Source organism: Artemia franciscana, chromosome 13 (genome assembly GCF_032884065.1).
Source record: "Artemia franciscana chromosome 13, ASM3288406v1, whole genome shotgun sequence".
NCBI classification, from domain to species: Eukaryota; Metazoa; Arthropoda; class Branchiopoda; order Anostraca; family Artemiidae; genus Artemia; species Artemia franciscana.
The window spans coordinates 44,797,228-44,820,851 of NC_088875.1; the positions used below are offsets into that span (position 1 = coordinate 44,797,228).

A 23,624-nucleotide genomic window follows, 5' to 3' on the forward strand; every position below is an offset into this window, starting at 1 on the left:
TTTCATAAGACCGTTTTCTAGTGTATCTGTAATTCAGGTTTGAGTGCCCAGGCACCGGTGCTTCAAAAATGGCAAGTCCTTTTCTTAAGGAAACCGTAACCAATACACTTGAAAAGAGAGGATAAACTCTTTACCATTAGTTTACACTACTGTATTTTTTACAAAACGGCTATTTTGCGTCAATCACCTTTAAATAGGTATATGGTTACCGAATTTCTAGGCGAAAATTCTCTAGAATGTAGTGGATTAGAATAAGTCATTTGCTTAAATATATGGGGCATTTGACCAAGCTCTGCCAAGAAGCTCCTTAATTTGTTCTCAATTGCTCTATGATTTTGATATAACTTAGGATACTTTGAACAAAAATGCAAATAAAGATTGCATTATTATATAGCAAAATCCAGATAAACATTCCCAAGAGATTCTCTTTCTTGACTTAATTAAAAACTAATTCTATATATATATATATATATATATATATATATATATATATATATATATATATATATATCAATCAATCAATTTATTTATAACCCATCTACAAAAAGAGGGCGGAACGCCCTTAAGATGGAGTAATAAGAGAAAAAAAAGGTACAAATAAATACAAATCAACGCAATCAAACAATTAAATAAGTAATGCTGACCATGGGTGAGACACTATCGACATAGAAGAACGAAAATCATGAAGCCTTTTATCAATAATAGATGTAGGAGAAACTAGGCGGAATTTGTTCACTAAGTAACTATTTCTAGTCCAAGGAGGGTAACTGAGAAGGAATTTAGCATAACGAAAATATACTCTACGAACAGATAGTTTCTGAGGTTCACTAAAAAACTGCCAAACCGGACAAAGAGAAAGGAGATGAGGTACAACTAGGCTATTATAAATTTTCGCAAGATTTAATTTATCAATATGTTTAATATTAGATGCAATTGAAGCATAAGCAATTCTCAGTTTTTTCTTCAAAAGTTCAAGGGATAAATTCACAGTTATTAATTATAAATGTCGAAGGTTCGTGTTTCTTCAGACAAGCACTTAATTCTTTTTCAAATTTTGACTCAAGTTCAAGTTCAAGTTCATTTATTTACTAATCGCACATACATATATATATAAATGACATAGGCCCATGGGGAGACAAGCTCGAAAAACTAGGCCTAGACAAAGATAAAATAATAACATACTACAATACAAAGATAAACATGACGGCAAAGATACAATAACACGACAATAATATGAAAGTAGCAGCTAGCCCAGGATCATTCAATACTATTGAAAAAATTAAAAATGTCCATATTATTAAATATAAACTAATACCGGAAGATAGCTGAGAGGCCCATAATCACCCAGAGCAACGAATCATACAAAAACTTTGCCTTACTAAAAAGATACTTAATTAAAAATAATCCTGAACTAAATGAAATTTAAGTTTCCTTTTTATTAAATGGATAGAGGAAAAATTATCAATAAGAGTCTTGTGAGCATCCCAGCACCGAGCTATTGACACAAACGGAGCGAATTTAGATCTCTCAGTATTATACTTGTCAATGTAGATATCCTTTTTTTGTCGAGTGTTATAATTATGTAAATCTTGTGATTGGGAGAACAAACTTTGATGGAGGTAATATGGCGGTAATTTCTTAATGTCATAATTGATTTTGAAAAGAATTGCTCCAAAAGCAAATTGTTGAGAGACTGGAAGTATATCTAGATAAGTATATAAAGATGCAGTAGAAGACTTATGTGGAAGTTCAATAGGTGATGGAATAAACAGTTTAAGGATTCTTAGGGCTTTATTTTGTAAAATCTGTATTGGTTTAATATGGCTTTTAAATGTAGATAAATATACTAGAGAACAATAATTAATATTAGTCTGAATCAGAGCAAAATAAATACTTCGTAAAGCAGAGTAGGGCAAACAAAGCTTCAACCTTCGCATTAAACCAACATACCTTGAAATCTTTAATCGTAGATTTTGAATGTGTGTTTTAAAAGATAAGCTTTCGTCAATCACAAGTCCAAGGTACTTTATCATTTTCACACGAGATATTGATAATAGATACTTTGAAGAAGTAACTCGGGTAATACGAGGGCAGATATTTGACTTTCTGCCGTAAATTATGAAATTAGTTTTTGATACATTCAAAGCAATAAAATTTGAAGAACACCAATCAAGAACATTAGAAAATGCAGTATTCAGTTTTGCCTCCAGCTCCTCGTCATTCTTTTCAGAAATTGAAACTGCCGTATCATCAGCAAAATGTGTGTTGAGACACGGGGATGTAAAAGCTCGGTGAAAATCATTTATATAAATTAAAAAAAGGAGAGGACCTAGGACAGAGCCCTGAGGTACCCCAACCTTCGAAGACTGAGGTACAGGTGAAGAGAGGAAATTGCCCCCATCTAATCGTTGCTTTCTCTTATCAAGATAAGATTTAACTAGATCCAACGCCGGTCCACGCACACCACAATTATCCAATTTACTAAAAAGAATACAATGGGATATTGTATCGAATGCTTTTTTAAAATCTAAATATATTGTTGCTGGAATTTCACCTCTATCTAAGCATTCATGAATATATTGGATGAGAGCAACGACAGCATGTTCAGTGTTGTGTCCAGACCGGAAACCAAACTGGGAATTTGTGAAGAAATTAGACGATTTAAGAAAGTCATAAAACCTCTTATAAATTGCCTTCTCAAGTATTTTAGAAAATGCTGACAGAATAGAAATAGGGCGGTAATTTGATGGATTTTCAGGAGAGTCACCTTTGTGAAGCGGAACTATCCACGCTTCTTTAAAAGCAGATGGAAAAACTCCAGATTTAAATGAAAGATTAATTATATGCAGTAATGGTAATATAGTTACAAACAATATTTCTTTAACAATTTTAGAACTAGACCCGTCAATTCCCGCTGAATTACCTGGATTTAGATCACATACTATTTTTGTTATTTCAGAATGAGAAATAGGCCCGAGAAAAATTGAATTACTTTGAGGAGATGGAAGGTATGAAGAAAAATGTTTATTACTACGTGAATCAAACTGGTTCATTACTGATAAAACAATTTTCTCTCCTATTTTAGCAAAATAAGTATTCAAAATATCAGCCACTTTCTCCGATTTATTAGTAGTCGAACCATCTTCTAAACTAATAACTTCAGGAAAATTCGACTTACTTTCTTTTTTTATAAAATAATTAATTAAAGACCACGTTTTGCGAGGAGAATTTTGAGCTTCTTCGAAGGACTTTTTATAATACAATTGTTTTGACAAACGTATCATTGTGGTTAATTTATTTTTGAAAATTCTAAAATTTTTAATATTATAATCAGTTGGATTCTTTAACTGCTTTTTAAATAACTGATTTTTTTTCTTAACTGATATCAAAATTCCAGACGTTATCCATGGCCTTATAGGAAATTTTTCTCTGCAAATTTTAATCGTAACAAATGGGCAACTAGAATCAAGGCAGCAATTGAAATTTCTTAGAAAATTATCAGTTGCCATATCTGAATCCTCCGTTGATATTACCTCCTGCCAATCCAATAGTCGAAGGCTTTCATTCAGGTGCTTTAATGTTATTTTATTTATTAACCGTCCTTGACGTTCCTTACTTACCTGTGGTATTTTATAAGTAAGAGCTAAATCTGAAACCAGCAGGAAATGATCCGATATATCACTTAAAACAGCAAAATTTGCTTGAATAGGTAAAGATGTAAAAATATTATCAATGAGAGAAGCAGAACTAGGTGAAATTCTTGTAGGTATCAGGCAAGTAGGAAGCAGACACGCAGAAAAGCAAGAAGACAATAACTCAACAGAGGATTCATTTGAAGCTTCTAGAAGGTCAATATTGAAATCTCCGGAAAGGATTACATCTTTATTTTGAAAAAAGGGCTGATGCAAAAAATCATGGAGTTTAGAGAGGAAAGACTTGACTGGAGAAGAAGGTGGTCGGTATACTACGCAAAAAAAAACATCTTTTTTTCCAAGACTAATTTCAGTCACCATTACTTCAAAAAGCATTTCCTCATGAGAACCTTCCAGATTTGCAATGCGTCGAAAAGAGATACCTTCTTTAACTAGTACTGCTAAACCACCCTGGCGCCTAGTCAATCGGTTTTTAAAAATAAATTGATATCCAGGAAAAACAACCTGAGGAGTCAGGTCTGTAAGAAAAGTCTCACAGAATCCAACGACATGACAAGATAGTTTATGAACTACATCGACAAGATCATCCTGTGAACTAAAAAAACCCCTACAATTTAAAAATCCTGTTCTCACAACACCGGTACTGGGAAGATCAGAAACTTCGGAAGGTAATTTATATTTACAATTTGGAAAGTTAATTAGCCCACCGTCATTTATCTTATTTCCCGAAAATTTATCATGGCTCTGGAATATGGAAAAATCAAAAGGGTTAGACTCAAGGTATCTCAGTCTATCCCCAATACAATTATCATCCAATGTACAAAATCAGAATTATGATCCGAAATAGCAGAAACTTTCGCAAAATGTATACCGTCTGACTCTTAAAGTAGCAAAAACAACTGAACCAATGAGAACTCGAAAATAATGAAAGAAAAAGAAACTGCTTGAAAATAAATAGAAACAGGAGAGAGAAATGGAACATATTCATTGTAAGATGAAATGCGGACACTGAAAAATTATTGCACTCAATTACTTTATATAAATAGAAACACACACAAAAAAAAGAAAGAAAAAGACATAAAATAAACACATAATAAGCTACAGAGGGACAAAAAATAGAATTTTTTTCCCTACAGAGAAAAAAAAAAAAAAAATGCTATCGTATGAACAGAGAAACATTACATATTGTAAAATAATAAAAGTAATCTCACCAAATGAAATGTCCTTATTAATCACCGTAACTAGTCAATCTTAATCCACTGTGACGACGGAGACTTTTTACATTCTAGCGATAATTTGCTCCCTTTTTGTTTAATACGCGTAAGATGAACCGAACCTGAATCACGCATCTCCTTTCCCTTAGACAATAGCTCATTCCGTAGAAAATTTAGCTTTGGTGGGAGATCACTGCAAATGCGAATTCCACTACCCTTCAACTTATTTACCTCACTGAGAATCGACTGAATGCTACGATCCGTGTCTAGCGATATAAAAACAGGGGCCGGTCGAACACTAGTTTTCCTACTAGTAATGTTTGAACTGCTATTTCTCTTAAGGCGATAACACTTTGTAAGAGAAATGTCCTCGGTAACTTGCAATTTGTCAGAAAGAAGAGACATTACGTTGCTAGTCACTGATTGATTATGCTTTTCAGGAGGCAGACCATGAACAATCAAATTTAATCTCCTTTCTCTCACTTCGATTTCCAAAAGCCTACTCTCCAAATCGTTATTCCGCAATTTTTCAATGCTCTAGATCATTTCGAAGCTTTTTTGCTTCATCTTGTAGATTAGCATTTTCTGCTGATATTTTCCTGACTTCGTCTTGAAGAGCAACTATTGAGACCGAAAAACTTTTCTGTTCCGCTAATATTTTATCCAGTGACGCCTGAAGCCGTTTCATTCCTTCATCAAACTTTGCTTGAGTGACCGCCATAATAATTGCTATAATCCGCACGTAGAAGTCTATTATTGCATCAAATTACGTAATAAAAAGTCCAAAACGATATCAAATTTAATCCTTTTAACTTGAAAAAAGTAATCCGATTATAGGAGTTCACTCTTCAATAGCTAGTGAATGACTGAGACTCAAGAGCAGGATCGGGAGAAGAAAACTCATGCTTATAATAATTTATCCACTCAGGCTCAGGAATATTATTTGCACTAATGTGTTCACAAGGGCGTTCAAATTTTTTCCAGAGCTTCGAAGGGTTCTCTGCAATATATATATATTGACCTATGTGATTGTATGGATGAGTAGGGTTAAGGCCTCGTTCAAGTGCTGGTCTATATTAATCACTAATTTAGGAAAACAGTCTTCCTTTTCTCCTTCTGTCTCTTTTTTTTTTTTTTTTTTTTTTTATGCATTTGTGCTGTTGCATTGGTGATTTCTCTTTTCATGATATATATATATATATATATATATATATATATATATATATATATATATATATATATATATATATATATATATATATATAATATATATATATATATCACTCAACATATTAAATTCTCACACAGTGATGGACAAATAACCAATTTAGGAACAGAGCTAACATGGGAGGTAAGTCTTTTAACTTTCTTGCTTTCCTTACAAGAGTACCCGAAATTTCCCAAGACCTTGGACCAGGAATAGCTCTTCTGACATTCCTGATATCAGGAATGGTTTTCAGATTGAGTTTATTGAGCAGTGGGTCTTCATTGTTTATAACTCAGAAAAATGACAGTCTGCTCTAACATTGAAATGAGGTAAACATGTCAATGTCAGCATAATATTCGGCAAAAACTGTAAGGAAGGATTATCAACTCCATTTTTCTAATGGGCAACACACTTCTAAAAACTAGCTACAGACTGATTAAAATATAGATCTATCTACCTAACTGAAAATAAAAGTAAGACGTCATCACTCTGTGTTTAACTTCTCTTATCAACATGAAAGAAACATTTTTTAAACATCCCCCACAGAACTCTTTCCAATGCTTTCAAAAACGTATAGTAGAAACTCTTCGCCAAAATGCATATCTTGTATACTCCTTAAGTTTCGAGGACCTGAAAATTCCTTTGAAAATTGAGAGGTTTTTCCAGGCTTCAGTTGAATTTTACTGATGAAATTGGCTCATATTTCTTGAAGAAGGGATAAAATGCTAAACTTCAATTTACAGAGTTTTACTTCCGCACTCTGAAAATTGAAGTTTAGTCAGTTAACGATGGGTAAAATGTATTTGATAAACAGGTAAAATAAATTTATTTTTGAATTGACCAAATCAAATTAAGACTAACAGCAATTATGTACTTTCCATCTAACAGTGGTGTCTTAGAAACCTCATTGAGAACAACATATTGTTCAATCAAGCTGTCGGCAACTGATTCAGACACCAATTATCTTGTTGTTCATGGGCAGAGAATTTGATGCTCCGCAACCTGTAGAAAATTCTGAAATTCTTTAAGCTCTGCTTGTTCCTTTGCAACTGAAATATAATTACAGACATCATGACTTAATTTTACGATATCAAATGGAAGTTTGTTTATAGGCGGCAGAAGAACAGACCAAGAACAAATGGTAAACACCACCAATTACGGCAAGGCCGGGGAAATCATGTTTAATTGAAGTACTCAGGCCTTTGCGTTTGCCAAGTATTACACTGGCATTTTCCTGAAGCTGAATTTCATCAGAGTCGGGATCACAGAAACTTATATTAACAAAGAAGAATGTCAACATAAGATTCAACACAGCAACGGAATATATTACTCCACTTATATCTGGGATATAATTTTTTTTACAGGAATAACAAATTGCTCAGAAATGCGATATTTTTTCATTATTCAAAAAGTTAACATCTGTAAAATAAATTCCAAAACGTACCAATAATTAAACGTTTTTAGGGTCGTAACATAAAATATAACCAGTTATTTAAAACATACCAAAAATATTACGAAAGAAACCTCCGTGGCAATCCTGATTAGAAATATTATGTTTCTTTTATTTCTGTCTCCTAGGGCTCACAGATGAGCCTGCACTACTTATTTCATGGGCTCATTTCCACGGCTTGGTCGCTTCGTTACAAAAGCTAGATGACAGCTAATATTATTTTAATATTCTGGCGGTAATTTCAAATTTAAGAAACTCGTGGTCACTAGGGTCATGCTACATTGTGAAAGATGAATATCGTGCACCCGTTTAGAACTCATGAAAAAAAGAGTTTTAAAGTCCTTTTTGAACAAGATGAAGAGACGTTTGAAGTAGAGGCTGATGTCGGAGGATTCTTTAATGGTATGCAACGTGGGATTAGACTAGACCTAAGTAGGCTAGTCATAAATTACAGTTGGATTTAAGCAGTGTAGACCTAATGCTATATGTCATAATGCAAAGGATCAAGAGGCGAAGTCTAGAATTGGAATTGGAGAGAAGGAAATATGTTATAATTTTTTTTTACTTAATTGTATGCAGAATAATTGTAATTTACATATTCTGTCTGCAGTTCCACTATGCTATACCCCCTTCACCTTCAATATGCTAATGTATAGCCCAAGTTATTTATTTCTTGTGTGTTTTCTGTTTCTTGATTTTGTCAATCTTGGTTCAACATAGAGATAGGCTAGATGGGTTGAAACAAGAGTGATGCATGACAAAATGCATAGAAAATATATATTTTGGGTTACATAGCCTATTTGCATGGTATAAAGGGTTTGGTTATAAAGCCAGGTTAAATTGTAGTCTAAATGTCTAAACTACAATTGTTTGTTGGCCTATTAGTAAGTAGGCTAGGCTAAGAGTTTTTTTTTGGTAAAATTCTTGTTAATTGACTTCTTGCTATTTCAGAAAGGGTTTAGGTTAGGAAAACAGAACTTTCAGAGATGAATCTACAGACTAAAGTATGTTACGGGAAGGTATTTTGAAGCAACTACCTCCACTCCTTCTCCCTCTAGAGGGCCCTGACCTTTGATGACCTTTAAAAATATGTGTGTTATAAAAGTGAAACCTTGCAAAATAGATCATCTGCTTAATTGAAGTACAACAAAATTGTTTTCAGCTTCATAACTTTGCTCAATTCCACTTTATAAGGTTTTAAAGATATGCATATACATTTCCTGAATTTTGAAAAAAAAACATTGATATGGCTCAAAATTCTACTCAAATAACAGGAATTGCATTTTTAGAACTAAAGGCAGAGAAAAAGCAACTAGTAAATGAAAATTACGGTAAAATGTTGTTTTATCAAAATTTCAATAGGTATAGGCTAGACCTCTCATGTAGGCAAATTTCAGAGCCCTCTAGAGGGAGAAGTAGTTGAGGTGGGTACTTTAAAATACCTTCCCAGGACATATTTTAGCCTGTAGAGTCATCCCTGAAAGTTTCATTTTCCTAACCTAAACCCTTTCCAAGATAGCAAGAAGTCAATTAACTAGAACTTTACCCTTTTGGTAAATAGCCTATATTTTCTTCCCAATAGCACCAACTATACACTTAAGCCAAAGGTAGGATTAAAGGCATAGGCTAGAATATCCTGCTTATAAATATAATAGAGAAAACATACAATTGCAAGTAAAATTGTAGCTTACAACATAATTTAGCTAGGATGAAAGTTGATAAATCACTTGATGCCTTCTTTATGCTCTTTCATAATTCAGTAACCACTTTTGGGGTAACTTCCATTACCCCAAACAGCCCTTGGTCACCAAAATTTTCAGAGCATTTTTCTAAAGGAAAAGCTGGCTAGTGAGAAAAAAAGAAGCCATTTGTAGCTGATTCAGGATTTATAATTATTATTTTTCATAGTCTTAATGCTAAATGACATTTGAAAATACATTTTTTTAAAGAACTAGAAACCCCTCTTAAAAATAGTGTCATTTTTTGGAGTTTCAGTCTCATTTAACAATATTCAGCAAATTTGCTTTCTTAATATCATTTTACTATTAATACTAAGGAAAATAGTAATTACCATTCCAGAATCAGCTGCAAATGGGAATTTTTCTAACTAGACAGTTTTTTTAAGAACATGTTTTAACTTTTTGGCAACTAGGCTATGGACTGTTTTACCTTTTAAGACCCAATTAAAGGCTCAAAATGGAATTTGCCCCTGAAATGATATTTTAACTATGAAAGAGCATAACAAAAGGCATCAAGTGTTGTGTCCATGTTAATCATAGCATACTTAGGAAATTTATGCAATTAGGCTCTGCACTCATGCTCTTTCCACATACAACAATTGCTGACATTCCAATTACATCTTCCTAATGGGGTCAGATATAACCCAAGATTTATGCAAAAGTGTGCTAATTTTTTTGATAATCCAGCTTAAAGACTACTTCTAAGGTAAGAATGTTTTAGTAGCAAGAGTGTTACAATTGAATATTCTTTCCAAGTAAAACAGTTGCCACCATGATAATTATCCTCCACCCCTTCCCCAATGGTGCCAGATATAGCCTTGGGCATAATGTAAGAAAACAATTGGAAGGAACCCTGGAAATGTGGTTCTTATGAACTTTTTGAAAAAACAAACTCTAGATGAGAGACTTCTGCTATCTTTGAAGTAGTTGAGTCAGGTAAATTAAACTTTCTGGAATAGTTCCAGAACTGAACCTAAACTAGTTCCAAAGTACAATTGAAACTTTCTAAAAAATATAGATGTCTAAGTGGTCTATCCCTGAAAAGTTAAATAAAAGAAGGTACTTATCAGTTATATAATAAACACTATAAAATTTCAACACAAGGTAACTTCTTTATACTGGTCAAGTAACTGGTCAGACTTGTCAGGTAACTTCTTTATACTGTCAATCATTTGGATGGCAAAGTTTAGATGGGATAATAACTGGTTAGTTTGCTTTGACTAGTGATAGGATATAGTGTCTCACCATGGATGTTCAAGTTAAAAGTATAGAGACTGTAGGATTCCATAAAGTGGTGTAATAAATGATGTCAAGGTACACCCTGCCATCATTTACAATCATACTTAGTACAGTACATGTGGTGGGCAGCAGCAAAGGCAAAAGAAAGACTTTTTGTTTTATTTCATTAGCTTTATCAAAAGTTCACTTTTCAAGTGTTTATTATATAACCAATAAGTGCCTAAAAGAATTTGAATCTTAAGTGTGCCTAAAAGCTGTCTGGGTAAAATTGCTGAATAGTGGCTCTCCAGAAGGAGACACACTAGAACAAAAAGAGGCACTTTTGGATTGCTTGTTTAGGCTTTTGTTTATGGTTGAAGTTGCATTTATGACAATTCAACTCTAGCTTCCCTGATAGTCCCATATATAGCCTTTTCAGGTTTTAGGTTTTTTTACCTTTTCAGGTTTTTAGGTTTTCTTTTCATCTGAAATTTGGTTTTCTTTTGTAAGCCTATCTGCCTTTCAGACCAGGCTAGAAGCAAGCTTAATGCATGAAATTTGCTAGTTAGGTAGGAGCAGAAAAGTCCTTAAGGAACCTACAAAAATAAAACACTAATTTACAGTACAGTATTTGTCATTTTTGTCTAACTGTTCCTTGACAAATTTTTGGGAGGACTAATTAAAAAAAAAACTTTCCAAAAAAGAAGTTTTTCAAAGAAATGTAAAGGCCATATTAAACTTAAGATCAGCAGATACAAATACCTGTTAAAATTCAAACTTGTCATGAAATGACAAGAAATTACTATTAAAGAATAAATGAAACAAAAACGAACAGGAATTAAATAAACAATCATAGCAAAAAACTATGATTTTTATTTTTTTGATTTTGTTTTTTTTTCAAGCTTGATTTGCATATTCAGTTGAAGTTTGACTCGTTTTAAGATTTATTTATGCATTTATATTAGTACCTATTGTATGTTTGTTTGCTATGATTATTTATCTAATTTCTGTTCGTTTTGTGTTTCATTTATTCTTTAATAGCAATTTCTTGTAATTGATTCATTTATATTAATACTTGTGGTAGGTTTTTTTGCTATGATTGTTTATTTAACTTTTTTTTGTTCTGGATTTCAATTATTCTTTAATAGTAATTTCTTGTTGTCTCTAGTTTTAATTTCAGTTTTAAAAACAGGTATTTGTATCTGCTGATCTTAAGTTTAATATGGCCTTTACTTTTCTTTGAAAAAAATTTTGACAAATTTTCTTTTTAAATTAATTCTTGTTTGTTTCTGATTGTAAAAACTTTCAAGTTTTTAGAAAATACCTTATTTCAAAATAATTTTTTTTTAACATCAAACTTTCTTCAAAGTGTCAAAACTGGTATCAAAGTAAAGAAAGCATTTAAGTAAACAAGGTATCAAAGTAAACAAAGTATCAAAGTAACAACAAGCAAGTTCCATAACTCAGAGACATTTTTCCCTGGACTGGAGGGGGTTTCAAACCTGGAAGCATATTTGTTTGGTCTTTGAAGTATTTTTGAACAAAATGGCTACCTCAAAATTTTGACTGGATGCCCTTTGGGAGAGTGGGTCATTAATTAATTCCCCATTGATCAATTCCTAATCAAATGAGCCCCCTCCAAAGTGAATACAACCACCCCTTCCACAAAAAACTGATATTCTAATAACAGGCAACTTATATAAGTTACAATCCTTTCCCTGGGGGGTATGCAGGATTTCTCAACCCCCTAAGTTATAACAATTTGAATTTAGGACTATTTTGAATAAATGGTTATTTTAAAAATTTTATAAAAAGTATTTAGAGGAAAAAGACACAGGAGAGGGAGCTTCTTGCTTCTTGATGATTTTCGATTTTTAAAAAGGGCCCAATAAATTTTGATTTCTGGTCAAATGAACTTCCGGCAATACGACCATGCCTTCTATAGAAGCGTTATATGTTAATGATGGGCTGCTACTATAACTTAAGCTCTTTCCCCCAGGACTGAGGGTGGGGGAGGGGCTGCTAAGTCTGGAACCATAGATATTTGATATCTGGACAATTTTGAACAAAAGAGGCCAAATCAAAATTTTGTTCCAAAGCATTCAGAAAAAAATGCATAGGGGGAGGGTTGCATACCGTCTGATAACTCTTGACTTAAAAAAAGAGCTAAAACTTCCAATTTAAATCAAATGAGGCTTTTCCAAAGTCTATATGGTCACCCCTCCAATAAAATCCTTATATATGGACAATGGGCAACTTGCATAATTTACAGCCCTTGCCTAGGAGCAGTGGGAGGTTTTGTCAACTTCTAAGGAATAATTGTTTTAATTGCTTTACCTTGTGACTATTTTGGACATAATGCCCATCTCAAGATTTTGATTGGATGCGTTTGGAGAAAAGAGGGCATGGAAAGGTCTTGATGCCCTCCAATCAGATTTGGCTCTTAAAAAGGCATTATAAATTATTGTTTCTAATTGAATGAGCCCCCTCCAAAGTTTATAACGCCACCCGTTGCATATGAAGTGTCCCTGGAGAAAAAAATTGGAGCCTTATGACCTTGTGGTTGGTGCCTATCACTTTTGACTCCTAAATGGGGAACTAGGAGTAGAACTTTCAATTTCAAATCATTTGAGTTCCCTCTACAGTTTATATGACCTCCTTTTCTGTAAAACTTTATATGCCCCCGGGGCATAAGTTAAAACCCTTCTCCCAGGTATGAGGGGGTATGTAGACCCCAAAGTTTTGTCATCTGGTTGTTGAAGTATTTCAAACAAAATGGCTATCTCAAAATTTTGATTGAGTGTATTTCGGGAAAACAGGGTAGGGGTTGGGGGCATATGCCAGCTGATCACTTTTGATGACTCTTAAAAAGGTAAATAGAAATTTCAATTTCCAGTCAAGTGAGCCATTATTATTATTATATAACTATTATTATTATTATCTGATGTTTATATGACCACACCTTAGAAAAAACAATAACTGTCCCTGGGGCATAACTTAGAACACTTCCCATGGTTCTCTGGGGGGGGCTTTGTTAGCCCCTGTTTTCTTTGTTATTTGGTCTTTAAACTATTTGAACAAAATGACTGTCTCAAAATGTTAATCAAATTCATTTTGGGGAAAAGAGGCCTTGGGGAGGGGGCTAGTTGCCCTCTGGTCACTTTTGACTCTTAAAAAGGACACTAGAAATTCCAATTTACAGTCAAATGAGCCCCTTCCAAAGTTTATACCACCCTCCCTTCCATAGAAACCTTATATGCCTTAGGGCATAATTTACAACAATTGTCCTCAGGTTTTGGTGGGCTGTGTTATCCCTGAAGTCTTTGTTACATGATCTTTGGTCTATCTTGAACAAAATGGCTATTAAAAAAAATGGATGTATTTGGGGAAAAGAGGGTTGGCACAGGGGGGGGGGGGCTAGTTGCAATCAGATCACTTTTGACTATTAAAAAGGGATTTAGATTTTTCAGTTTCTAATCATTTGAGCTCTCTGAGGTTTATACAACCATTTCTTCCATAAAAACTTTATATGCTGCCTGGGCATAAGCTACAACCCTTCCTCCAGGCACTAGGGAAGGTTTTGTTAACCCCAAAGTTTTTGTTATCTGATCGTTGGACTATTTCAAACAAACTAACAATGTCAAATTTGGATCAGATGCATTTGTGGGAAAGAGGAAGTGTGCGTGTTTTGTGGGGGGGGGAGGGTTAGATGCCCTCCAATCCTTTTTTACTCATAAAATGGTAACTAGAACTTTTAATTTCCAATCAAATAAGCCACCTCTGAAGTTTATACAACCTCCCCTTGCATAAAAACCTTGTATGCCATCAAGACATAACTTAAAACACTTGCCCATGGGCTCTGGGGGATTTGTGTTGACTCCAGAGTTTTAAATATCTGATTTTTGAACTATTTTTAACAAAATGGCTACCTCAAAGTTATGATTGGATTGGTCTGGAGTTGCCCTTTGGTTGCTTTTGACTCTTTAAAGTGAACTAGAACTTCGAATTTCCAATCAAATGAACCCTCTCTAATGTTTATACAAGCATCCCTTCTATAAGAACCGTATATGCCTTCGGGGCATAACTTACAATGCCTGCCTCCAGGCACCTGGGGGTTGTATCAACCCCCGAGTTTTTACTATCTGATGTTGAACTTTTTTCTTAACAAAATGGCCATCCCAAAATTTTTGTCAGATGGGCCTGAGGAGGAAAAGGCATGGGGGGGGGGGTTAGTTGCCCTCTGATCTCTTTTTTACTCATAAGAAGTGAACTAGAACTTTCAATTTCCAGTCAAATGAGCCCTCTTCAAAGTTTATACAAGCATCTCTTCTATAAGAACCATATATGCCCCCAGGGCATAACTTACAACGCCTGCCTTTGGGCCCTGGGGAAATTTGTCAACCCTTTAGTTTTATTATCTAATGTTTGAACTATTTTTAACAAAATAGCTATCTCAAAATTTTATCAGATGGCTTTGGAGAAAACGGCCTAAGGGGGGGAGGGGCTAGTTACCCTCCCGACCCTGGGGGGTTGGGTTGACGCCAGATTTTTGTTATATGATCTTTGAACTTTTGTTAACAAAATGTAGTGGGGAAAAAACGGCATTGGGGGGGGGGCTAGTTGCCCTCTAATCTCTTTTGAATCTTAAAAAGTGAACTAGAACTTTCAATTTTCAATCAAATAAGCCCTCTCTGAAGTTTATATGAGCATCTCTTCTATAAGAACCATATTTGTTCCCCCAGGGCATAACTTTCAATGCCTGCTTTTGATCACTTTTGATTCTTAAAAGGGCACTAGAACCCCCAATTTTTAATCGAATGAGCCCCCTCTGAAATTTTTATGATGACCACTTCTATGTGAAGTGCCTCTGCGGAGGGGGGGGGGAAGTAATAAATGAATAATGAAACATAGGAGCCATACAGCCTTTACTATAGGCAACGGTATCTGAAATACATCTTTGTTTATAAGTGTGCCTTTTAGATATTTTACCTCCCATTATATCTTTTTTCAGCTTTTTATTGATATTTTATGTTTTTAGATGGTAAATATTGTTGGGTTGCTGCTGGTCCAATATTTGAAGTTTATGAAACATGCAAAGGTAGAAAAACCATTGCCAGGAACTTGTCATTTTTTGTTGGAGAAAATAGTCAGCTCACTGTAAGTACTTGACGTTAGTCTCTGTAAATGAAAGTATCTGTTCTTGTGTTGTATGGAATAAAACAACTGCATCCATTAGTCTCTATTTGAGGAGGATAAACTGGACCACTGTAGATTATTTCTACTAACAAACCCGGTAATAAACCCGGTGTTGTATGGAATGAAGTAACTGCATCCATTAGTCTCTATTTGAGGAGGATAAACTGGACCACTGTAGACTATTTCTACTAACAAACCCTGTAATAAACCCGGTGTTGTATGGAATAAAACAACTGCATCCATTAGTCTCTATTTGAGGAGGATAAACTGGACCACTGTAGACTACTTCTACTAACAAACCCAGTAATAAACCCGGTGTTGTATGGAATAAAACAACTGCATCCATTATTCTCTATTTGAGGAGGATAAACTGGATCACTGTAGACTATATCTACTAACAAACCCGGTAATAAACCCAGTGTTGTATGGAATACAACAACTGCATCCATTAGTCTCTATCTGAGGAGGATAAACTGGACCACTGTAGACTATTTCTACTAACAAACCCGGTAATAAACCCGGTGTTGTATGGAATAAAACAACTGCATCCATTAGTCTCTATTTGAGGAGGATAAACTGGGCCACTGTGGACTATTTCTACTAACAAACCCGGTAATAAATTCACTAGGCAAAGTGCCAGTCAGATGGCAGGCAAAAACATAAGTAACTAAAAAAACAACAAATAAACATAACATAAAGAAAGAATAAAAACATAACAATAACATTAATAAAAAACATAACATAAAACATAATGACTCAATAAAAAACAAGCAAAACATAAGATAACTCCAACTCTTCATAAGGACCAGAGTAAAAGGTTTTGCAACCTTCCTAAAACCTAATTTCTAAGATCCCTTACACCTTCTGAAAAACCCAAAATCACCTTCTGAAAGTATGAACTTAATCCCCCCGCAATTAAAAAAGAAAAAAGAAAAAAAAAGTAGACCTACAGGTAGGTCTCAGCTCAGGTTAGACCTACCAAATATAAACTGCGTTAATTTATAAATATAAATTGCGTTGAACAAAATAGCTATCTCAAAATTTTGATCGGATATGTTTGGTTTAAATGTTGCACTTGGAAGTGGGGTTAGTTGCCCTCCAATCACTTTCGACTAAAAATGGCACTAGCCTTTTCTTAATTTCCAGTCGAATGAACCCTTTTCGAAGTTACTACGACATCAAATGACCATCTCAAATTTTTTTATCAGATGCATTTCGATAAAATACGAGGTGCAGGGGAGGTATTCACCCTCCAATCGCTCCGGATCTTAAAAGGGGCATTGTAACTTCAGATTACCAATCCAATTAGTCACCTCCGAAATTTATGCGATCTTCGTTTCTCTACAAATCTTATATACCCCCAGGGCATAACTTACAACCCTTGCCCTAAGGTTTGTGGGGGGGAGGAGTTGTCATCTTCAAAAACATAATTTCCAGACCTTCCTATTGTGTTGAACAAAATAGCTATCTAAAAATTTTGATTGGATGTTTTAGGGAAATGGTAGGCGTGAGAGGGGGGTTAGTTGCCCTCTAATCACTTTTCACTATTAAAAAGGGCACTAGCCTTTTCAATTTCTATTCGAATGAACCCTTTTTGAAGTTTCTGCAGCAACTCTTACGATATGGAGTGCCCTGGTCTGCGACAAACCGAAAATATATAAATAATACATTGTGCCACATTGCTCTTTACTTAGGTAGCGTTATTGTCCCGCCTATGATTTCTGGTTGTTTTGAGTTTGAATTATTATAGGTTTTTATTTATGCTGATCTTAAGTTTATTATGGCTTTTGCTTCCTTTCGAAAAAATTCTTTTTTTAATTTTTCTTTTTAATTAATAATAGAAGGCTATTTGCCCATTTTATGACTAAAAATGCAGAGTATCAGTCATAGTAGCACAGGCCCCTGTAGAACCAAGTAATAGATACAGTAGTGACTCCGATAAATTTTTACTTAAAGTTACAGGAACAATTAGAAGTACTTTGTGGTAAAAATTTTTATTAGGGGATTTTAATGCCAGGTTTGTAGAAATAGAAATAGATGACATCATATCCTTAGCAATTTTGGAGTAGGAAAAGAAAACAGTAATGGTTACAGACTGCTGCAATTTTGTATGTAAAACAAGCTAGTTATAACCAATACAGTATTTGTCCACTATATTTTTTCAGTTTGCATGATGGTTTCCTTATTGATTATGTTATTGTAAGCTGAAGATTGGCAGGACCAATGCCATATACTAAGGTATATTGGAGTGTTGTTATTGATATCAAAAGTAAAGATAACCATCTAGTAGTGTCGATGGCTAATTTAAAATTGAAATTTAGGAAGGGTAAGTACCTTCTGGGGAGCTTTGTTGTTGGTAGACTTCAGGATGAAAATTTGAAAGAAAATTTCTAGGAGCTGCTGAATGCTAAACTTGAGAGTTTAAAATTTGACAGTGTAGAGGATGTATGGAATAATATTAGTAAAATTGTTTGTGAAGTTGCTGATGTTGTCTTAGGGAAGAAAGTTAGAAATGCAGCTAGGAATATTGGTGAAAATACTTTATGTTTAATAGGGAGGAGGAGGAACCTGTTCAAGGATTATTGGAGTGATCAATCATATGAAAATAAGAGGAATGTAAAAGAAGGAGAAAAAGTATTAAAATACGAATTAAGGAACTATAAAGTAGAGGCCATAGATAAAATTGCTAAAGATCTGGAAGATGCAGTCAGACAGCATAATAGTACAACTAACATTTTAATGAATTGAGGGGGAATATTTAATCCGTGCTTGTCCTATAGTAATAAGGATGGAGTTAAAGAGAGATAGGCAGACAATTTTTGAGAATATGCTTAACTGTAATAGAGTGACAGGAAAAGATATAGATAAGAATGATAGATAAGAATGAAATTTTTTGGACAGTTTGGATGTGAAGGAAGATCTACTTTGTGAGGAAGAATTAGTGACAGTACTAAAAAGATTAAAAACTAGTAAGGTATGAGGTGCTGATGATATGGATTAATTATTTTTTTTCAGTATGGTGGCTATGAAATTAGAGATATATTACTGAAGATCATGAATATGATTTTTGAAAAAGGTGAAGTACCCAGCGATTTTAGGAAAACTCTAATAAAACGCCCTATAAAAAAGGTGATAAGAGTGAGTGTGGTAATTATAGAGGCATTAGTTTGGTTTCTGTATGAAGCAAATTACTTAGTACGACAATGCTTTTTAGACTTAGAGATGCTGTAGACGAGTTCTTAAGAGAAGAACAGTGTTGTTTGAGGAAGCGGAGAGTATGTGTCGACCAAATTTTCACTCTTAGGTTAATAATTGGGAAGTCCCTGAGCCACCAAACCCCTTTAAGCCTCTGTTTTGTATTATGAACAAGCGTTTGATTCAGATGATAAAGAACTTTATCAAAGGGTCCTATCCTTGTATTGTATACCAAACAAATACATTAAAGTGATTAGTTGTGTGTGTGTGCAAGAATACCTTTGCTGCAGTCAAGGTAAGAAATGAGGTTTGTAGCTGGTTTCATGTTAAACCATGAGGTAAACTTCGTTTCATCCTATCCCCATTTATATTGATAATGTTAATTGAATTGTCTTAAGTTGCACAGCAAAGACAATGGGAGAACACGGAATCAATTAGGGGAAATAAAACTCTCCTACACTTTGAATATGCTGATAATTTAAGCATCCTGGATGAAAATTTTAGCAAATGAATGAACTTTTAGAGGTTTTGAGGGTTCAGATTGGAAGAATAGGTATAAAAATTAATGTTAAGAAGACTAAGTCGTTTAGACTATACATAGATGAAGATGAAGAGGTGATGCTGGGTAAAGAGAAGATTGATCAAGCAGACAGCTTCACTTACCTTGATAGTATTATTAATAAAGACACTGGATGTAGTGTAACATGTCAAAAGTAGAATAGCCAAGGCCCTGAATGTTTTTTCCAGAGTTGACAAAAAGTTTGGAAGAATAAGAAGATGAGTCTGCGAACCAAGATTAGAATATTGGAAGCTAAAGTGATGACATTGGTCAAGTATGGTTTTGAATTGTGGGTGCTCCAAAAGACGGGTGAGGATTTGCTAGATGTTTTCCAGTAAAATTACATACGGATTGTTATTGGTACCCTACTGACTGACCGCATCTCAACCAGTGAGCTTAACGAAAAATATGGTTCATTTCCACTGTTTAGGGCTATAATGAGAGGAACGTTAAGATGATTGGGATGGAGGAGGAGCGTTACTAGCTGTGTCGGCCTCAGGTGGCTTGGTGCTGTAGTGCGTTGTTAATGATAGTAGTAGCAGTAGTAGTAGTAACATATGGTGCAAATTTAGCAGAGAATCCCCTCTTCCGAGAAAGGTTTGGGTGAAAACAAATGCGAAAAACATTTAAGACTTACCACTAAAATTAAAAAGAAAATCTTGGGGTCTATATCAAATACTAAGCTTTTTAGCACCTTTATGTAGATAAATACTGTTAAACTTTGCAAAAAAAGAAAAAATCTAATGTGCATAGTTATTCGAAGAAATCCAAATTTATTGCAATTTGTTATATTGTAATACGTAATTTGGTATATTTTAATATGGAAAAGTAATCATTGTAAGTTTTTATGTACAGACACAGATTAATGCAGAAATCTTAGTATTTTGTAATTGATTTTTTTTCAGATTACGTGCGTTGAAGATGTAGGGGAACGCTGGGTCGTGATTGGCTGTGCTAACAAAGAAAAAGGACATCTCTTTCTTTACAATACTGCTAGAGGGAAGATTATATCTCAAGCTGTTGTGCCAAAAAGGGTAATTCTAATTATGTATCTTATTTCCCTTCCTTTTTAATCAACAAATATTTAAGCAAAATATACCTTGTCTACTCCTCTTGATTAGATTTGTTTTAACTTACTGTACTGGAATAAATGTACAAAAGTGAGGATTGTTCCAGCAAAAAGAATTAGTAAAAGAAATGAATAAATCCCAAATTCTTAAAGTAGGCCTACTAAGAAAAGTGCCCAACCTTATATGTCTTAAGGGGATTCGATACCATAAAGAATCAGCCTATCTCTTCCATTATAAACTATTTTAGTCCGCTTCTTCAATACAAGCCCTAGAATACGTGCCCGCTTCTTCAATAGGTGCTTTTTGGCGATTATTTAAGTTAACTATACCCGTGAAAGAGAGGAATGAATTGCCTCTTTGACAATTTACAATGAAAACTATTCAAAGCCTATAGCAAAGGATCTGAGTCAAAGGGGCTCACATAAAACGGTAATGGATTCAGTCGACACCGGAGTATTTGTTATGTGATTTTAGAACTGTTTTATACAAAATGGCAAATGTTTTATACAAAATCTTAAAATTTTATCGGATGCATTTGGGAAGAAACGGGGGAGGGACTATTTGCCCTCCGATTACTTTTTGCTCTTAAAAAGGGCATTAGAACTTCCGATTTCCAGTTAGATGAGTCTTCCCGAAGTTTATGCGACGATCCCTTCTATATGAAGTGCCTCTGGGAAAAAAATAATAAAACATTGGAGTCCTGTGGCCTATACTATAGGCAACGCTATAGCCTTGCCTCTGAAAAGTGAACTAGAACTTTTCCAAACAAATGAGCCCTCTTTGAAGTTTATACGAGCATCCCTTCCATAAGAACCATGTATGTCCTCAGGGCATAACTTACAACGCCTGCCCCGGGCACTGGGGGTTTGTCGACACTAGAGTTTTGTTATCTGATGTTTGAATTATTTTGAAGAAAATTTATATCCAAATTTTTATCTGATGTATTTGGGGAAAAAGGGCAAAAAAATAATAAATAAATAATAAAACATTGGATCCGTTCTGATGAACCGTATCGAAATTCGTTCTGAGCCATTTCAGTCTTTCTGGGGCGGATCTTCAACCCTGTTTCTTGTCTGCTCTCTAGCATTCTTTTAACATGTACTAGGTGCTCCTCCTAAGAATCACCAAAGATGAATATATCGTCCCAGTAGGCACGAGCAAGTGCCTTAGAGGGCTCTAAAACCTTATCCGTAAGATGCTGGAAGGCTGTGGGAGCACAATGCAAGCCGAATGGCATGATCGGAAAGTGATAGAGCCTGGAAGACGTCTGGAATGCTGTCTTTTCCCGACTATGTTTCTTCAGCTCGATCTGCCGGTACTCTCTAAACAAGTCTAGGACACTTAATATTTTCTTGCTGCCAACCGTCTCCAGGAGCTTGTCTATGTGTGGTAAGAGATACGCATCAAAACGAGATATATTGTTAAGCCCATGAGAATCAAGCCAGAAACATAGCGATCTGTCCGATTTTTCGACCATGACTAGAGGGCTCTGTGGACTAGAAGATGATTTGATGACGCCCAAGTTCAGCATGGGGTTGACTTCCTGCTCAATGGTGACATGGCAGCTTTGCGGGATGCGATATGGTCTCTGCCTTAGAGGTCGTGACTCACCAGTGCTAATCTGATGTTTTCCGATCCTAGTTCTTCCCGGTGTCCCTGAAAATTTTCTCAGAAATCCTGGAGTAGACGTAAAAGCTCTTCCTCTCTCTTTTCACCCAGGTGAGTTACTGAATCACACAGATCAGAACAAACTTCTCTGTCATCGCTGTTGATACGGTCAGTTTGTTGTCAATGGCTGTCATCAGAATTTCTGGCAGTCTTCTCTCGAATCTCATCTGAAGATTAATGTGAAGTACTCTGTATTTCTTCCTCGCCATTGACATCTCAATTTCGTAATTGACTCTGCCAATTTTCCCTAAGACTTTAAAGGGGCCTTGCCAACGAATTTCCAGCTTGTGGTCACCTGCTGGTAGAAGCACTAGGACGCCATCTCCCACCTGAAGTTCGCGAGGCCTTGCACGGCGGTCGTATAGCTTCTTTTGTTGGCTCACTGCTTTTGTCCAGTTTTTTATTGTTTAACTTCCTTCAACAATCTTTCAGTGCAAGAGTGGTTTACTTGCAAAAGTTCAGTTGTTGGTGGATTTTGTCTTAAAGCCGTTCGTGCTGCCTCCCACTATTCTTTGAGAATATCTAGTGGTCCTCTTGGTCGCCTACCATACAGGAGCTTGGAGGGGCTGAACCCAGCGAAGACTGAACTGTTTTGCGATACGCGAACAAAATACAGGGGATGTACCGGTCCCATTCTTTTGGATTGTCCTTAACATATTTCTTAGGCAAGTGTATTAAGGTTCTTTTGAGTCTTTCCACCGGCCCATTGGTCTGCGGATGATAAGGAGAAGTCTTTATTGCCTTTATACCAACCATTTTATAAAATTTTTTTTATGCTTTTCGACAGAAAGTTTAATCTTTGGTCGGTCAAATTCTCAAAAGGGACTCCAACTCGACAAAAAAATTGTACGAGGACCTCTGCAATCTTTCTTGTATTGGTCGTCCATCGAGGTAGGGCTTCCAGATATGTGGTTGCACAGTCCGAAATTACGAGTAGAAAACGATGATCATTCCGTGATGTTGTTAACTGCTCAACAATGCCCATAGCCATGGGGTAGAGGGGCTCATCCACTATGGGTAAGGAAATCAGGGGCACCTTCTTTTTTGCTTTCAGCTTAGCAGTGAGCTGACATGGTTTACTCGTTTTAATGTATTTTTGGACAACTCGTCTCACTCCTGGCAACGGGTTCGCTGGTTACCAGTATGTCCACTTAACGGTGAGTCTTGGGCCAATGAAAGATTTGAAAGACTGTGGCACAACAAGTTACAGTACCTCCTCGCCTACTGACGAAGTCCTCTTCCCATACAGCGGACCATCGAGGATCTCATAGCTTTCACGGAGTGGGGCTTGCTTGAAACAACTTACCAAGTTTTTGCCTGCCTCCTGTGTCGTTTGAATTCATCCCCAGTCAGCTGATCCGGAATTATCTCCTGAGCTGTAGCCAATGAAACAGGCTTGTACAAATAACGCTATATGCGCTTCTCCTTTCGACTGTTTTTCCGTCTCTCTGGCCT

General features: G+C 35.3%; 1 protein-coding gene across 1 annotated transcript in view; it reads left to right on the forward strand.

The window, feature by feature from the left end:
• Nucleotides 1-7,755: 7,755 nt before the first annotated feature.
• LOC136034983 (uncharacterized) overlaps nucleotides 7,756-23,624 on the forward strand; it is a 98,139-nt gene continuing 82,270 nt past the window's right edge. The window contains exons 1-3 of the mRNA XM_065716552.1: nucleotides 7,756-7,926; nucleotides 15,520-15,638; nucleotides 20,337-20,465. Of these exons, the coding sequence (XP_065572624.1) occupies nucleotides 7,815-7,926; nucleotides 15,520-15,638; nucleotides 20,337-20,465 (360 nt within the window). The 5' untranslated portion in view covers nucleotides 7,756-7,814. The remainder of the gene's footprint in view (nucleotides 7,927-15,519; nucleotides 15,639-20,336; nucleotides 20,466-23,624) is intronic.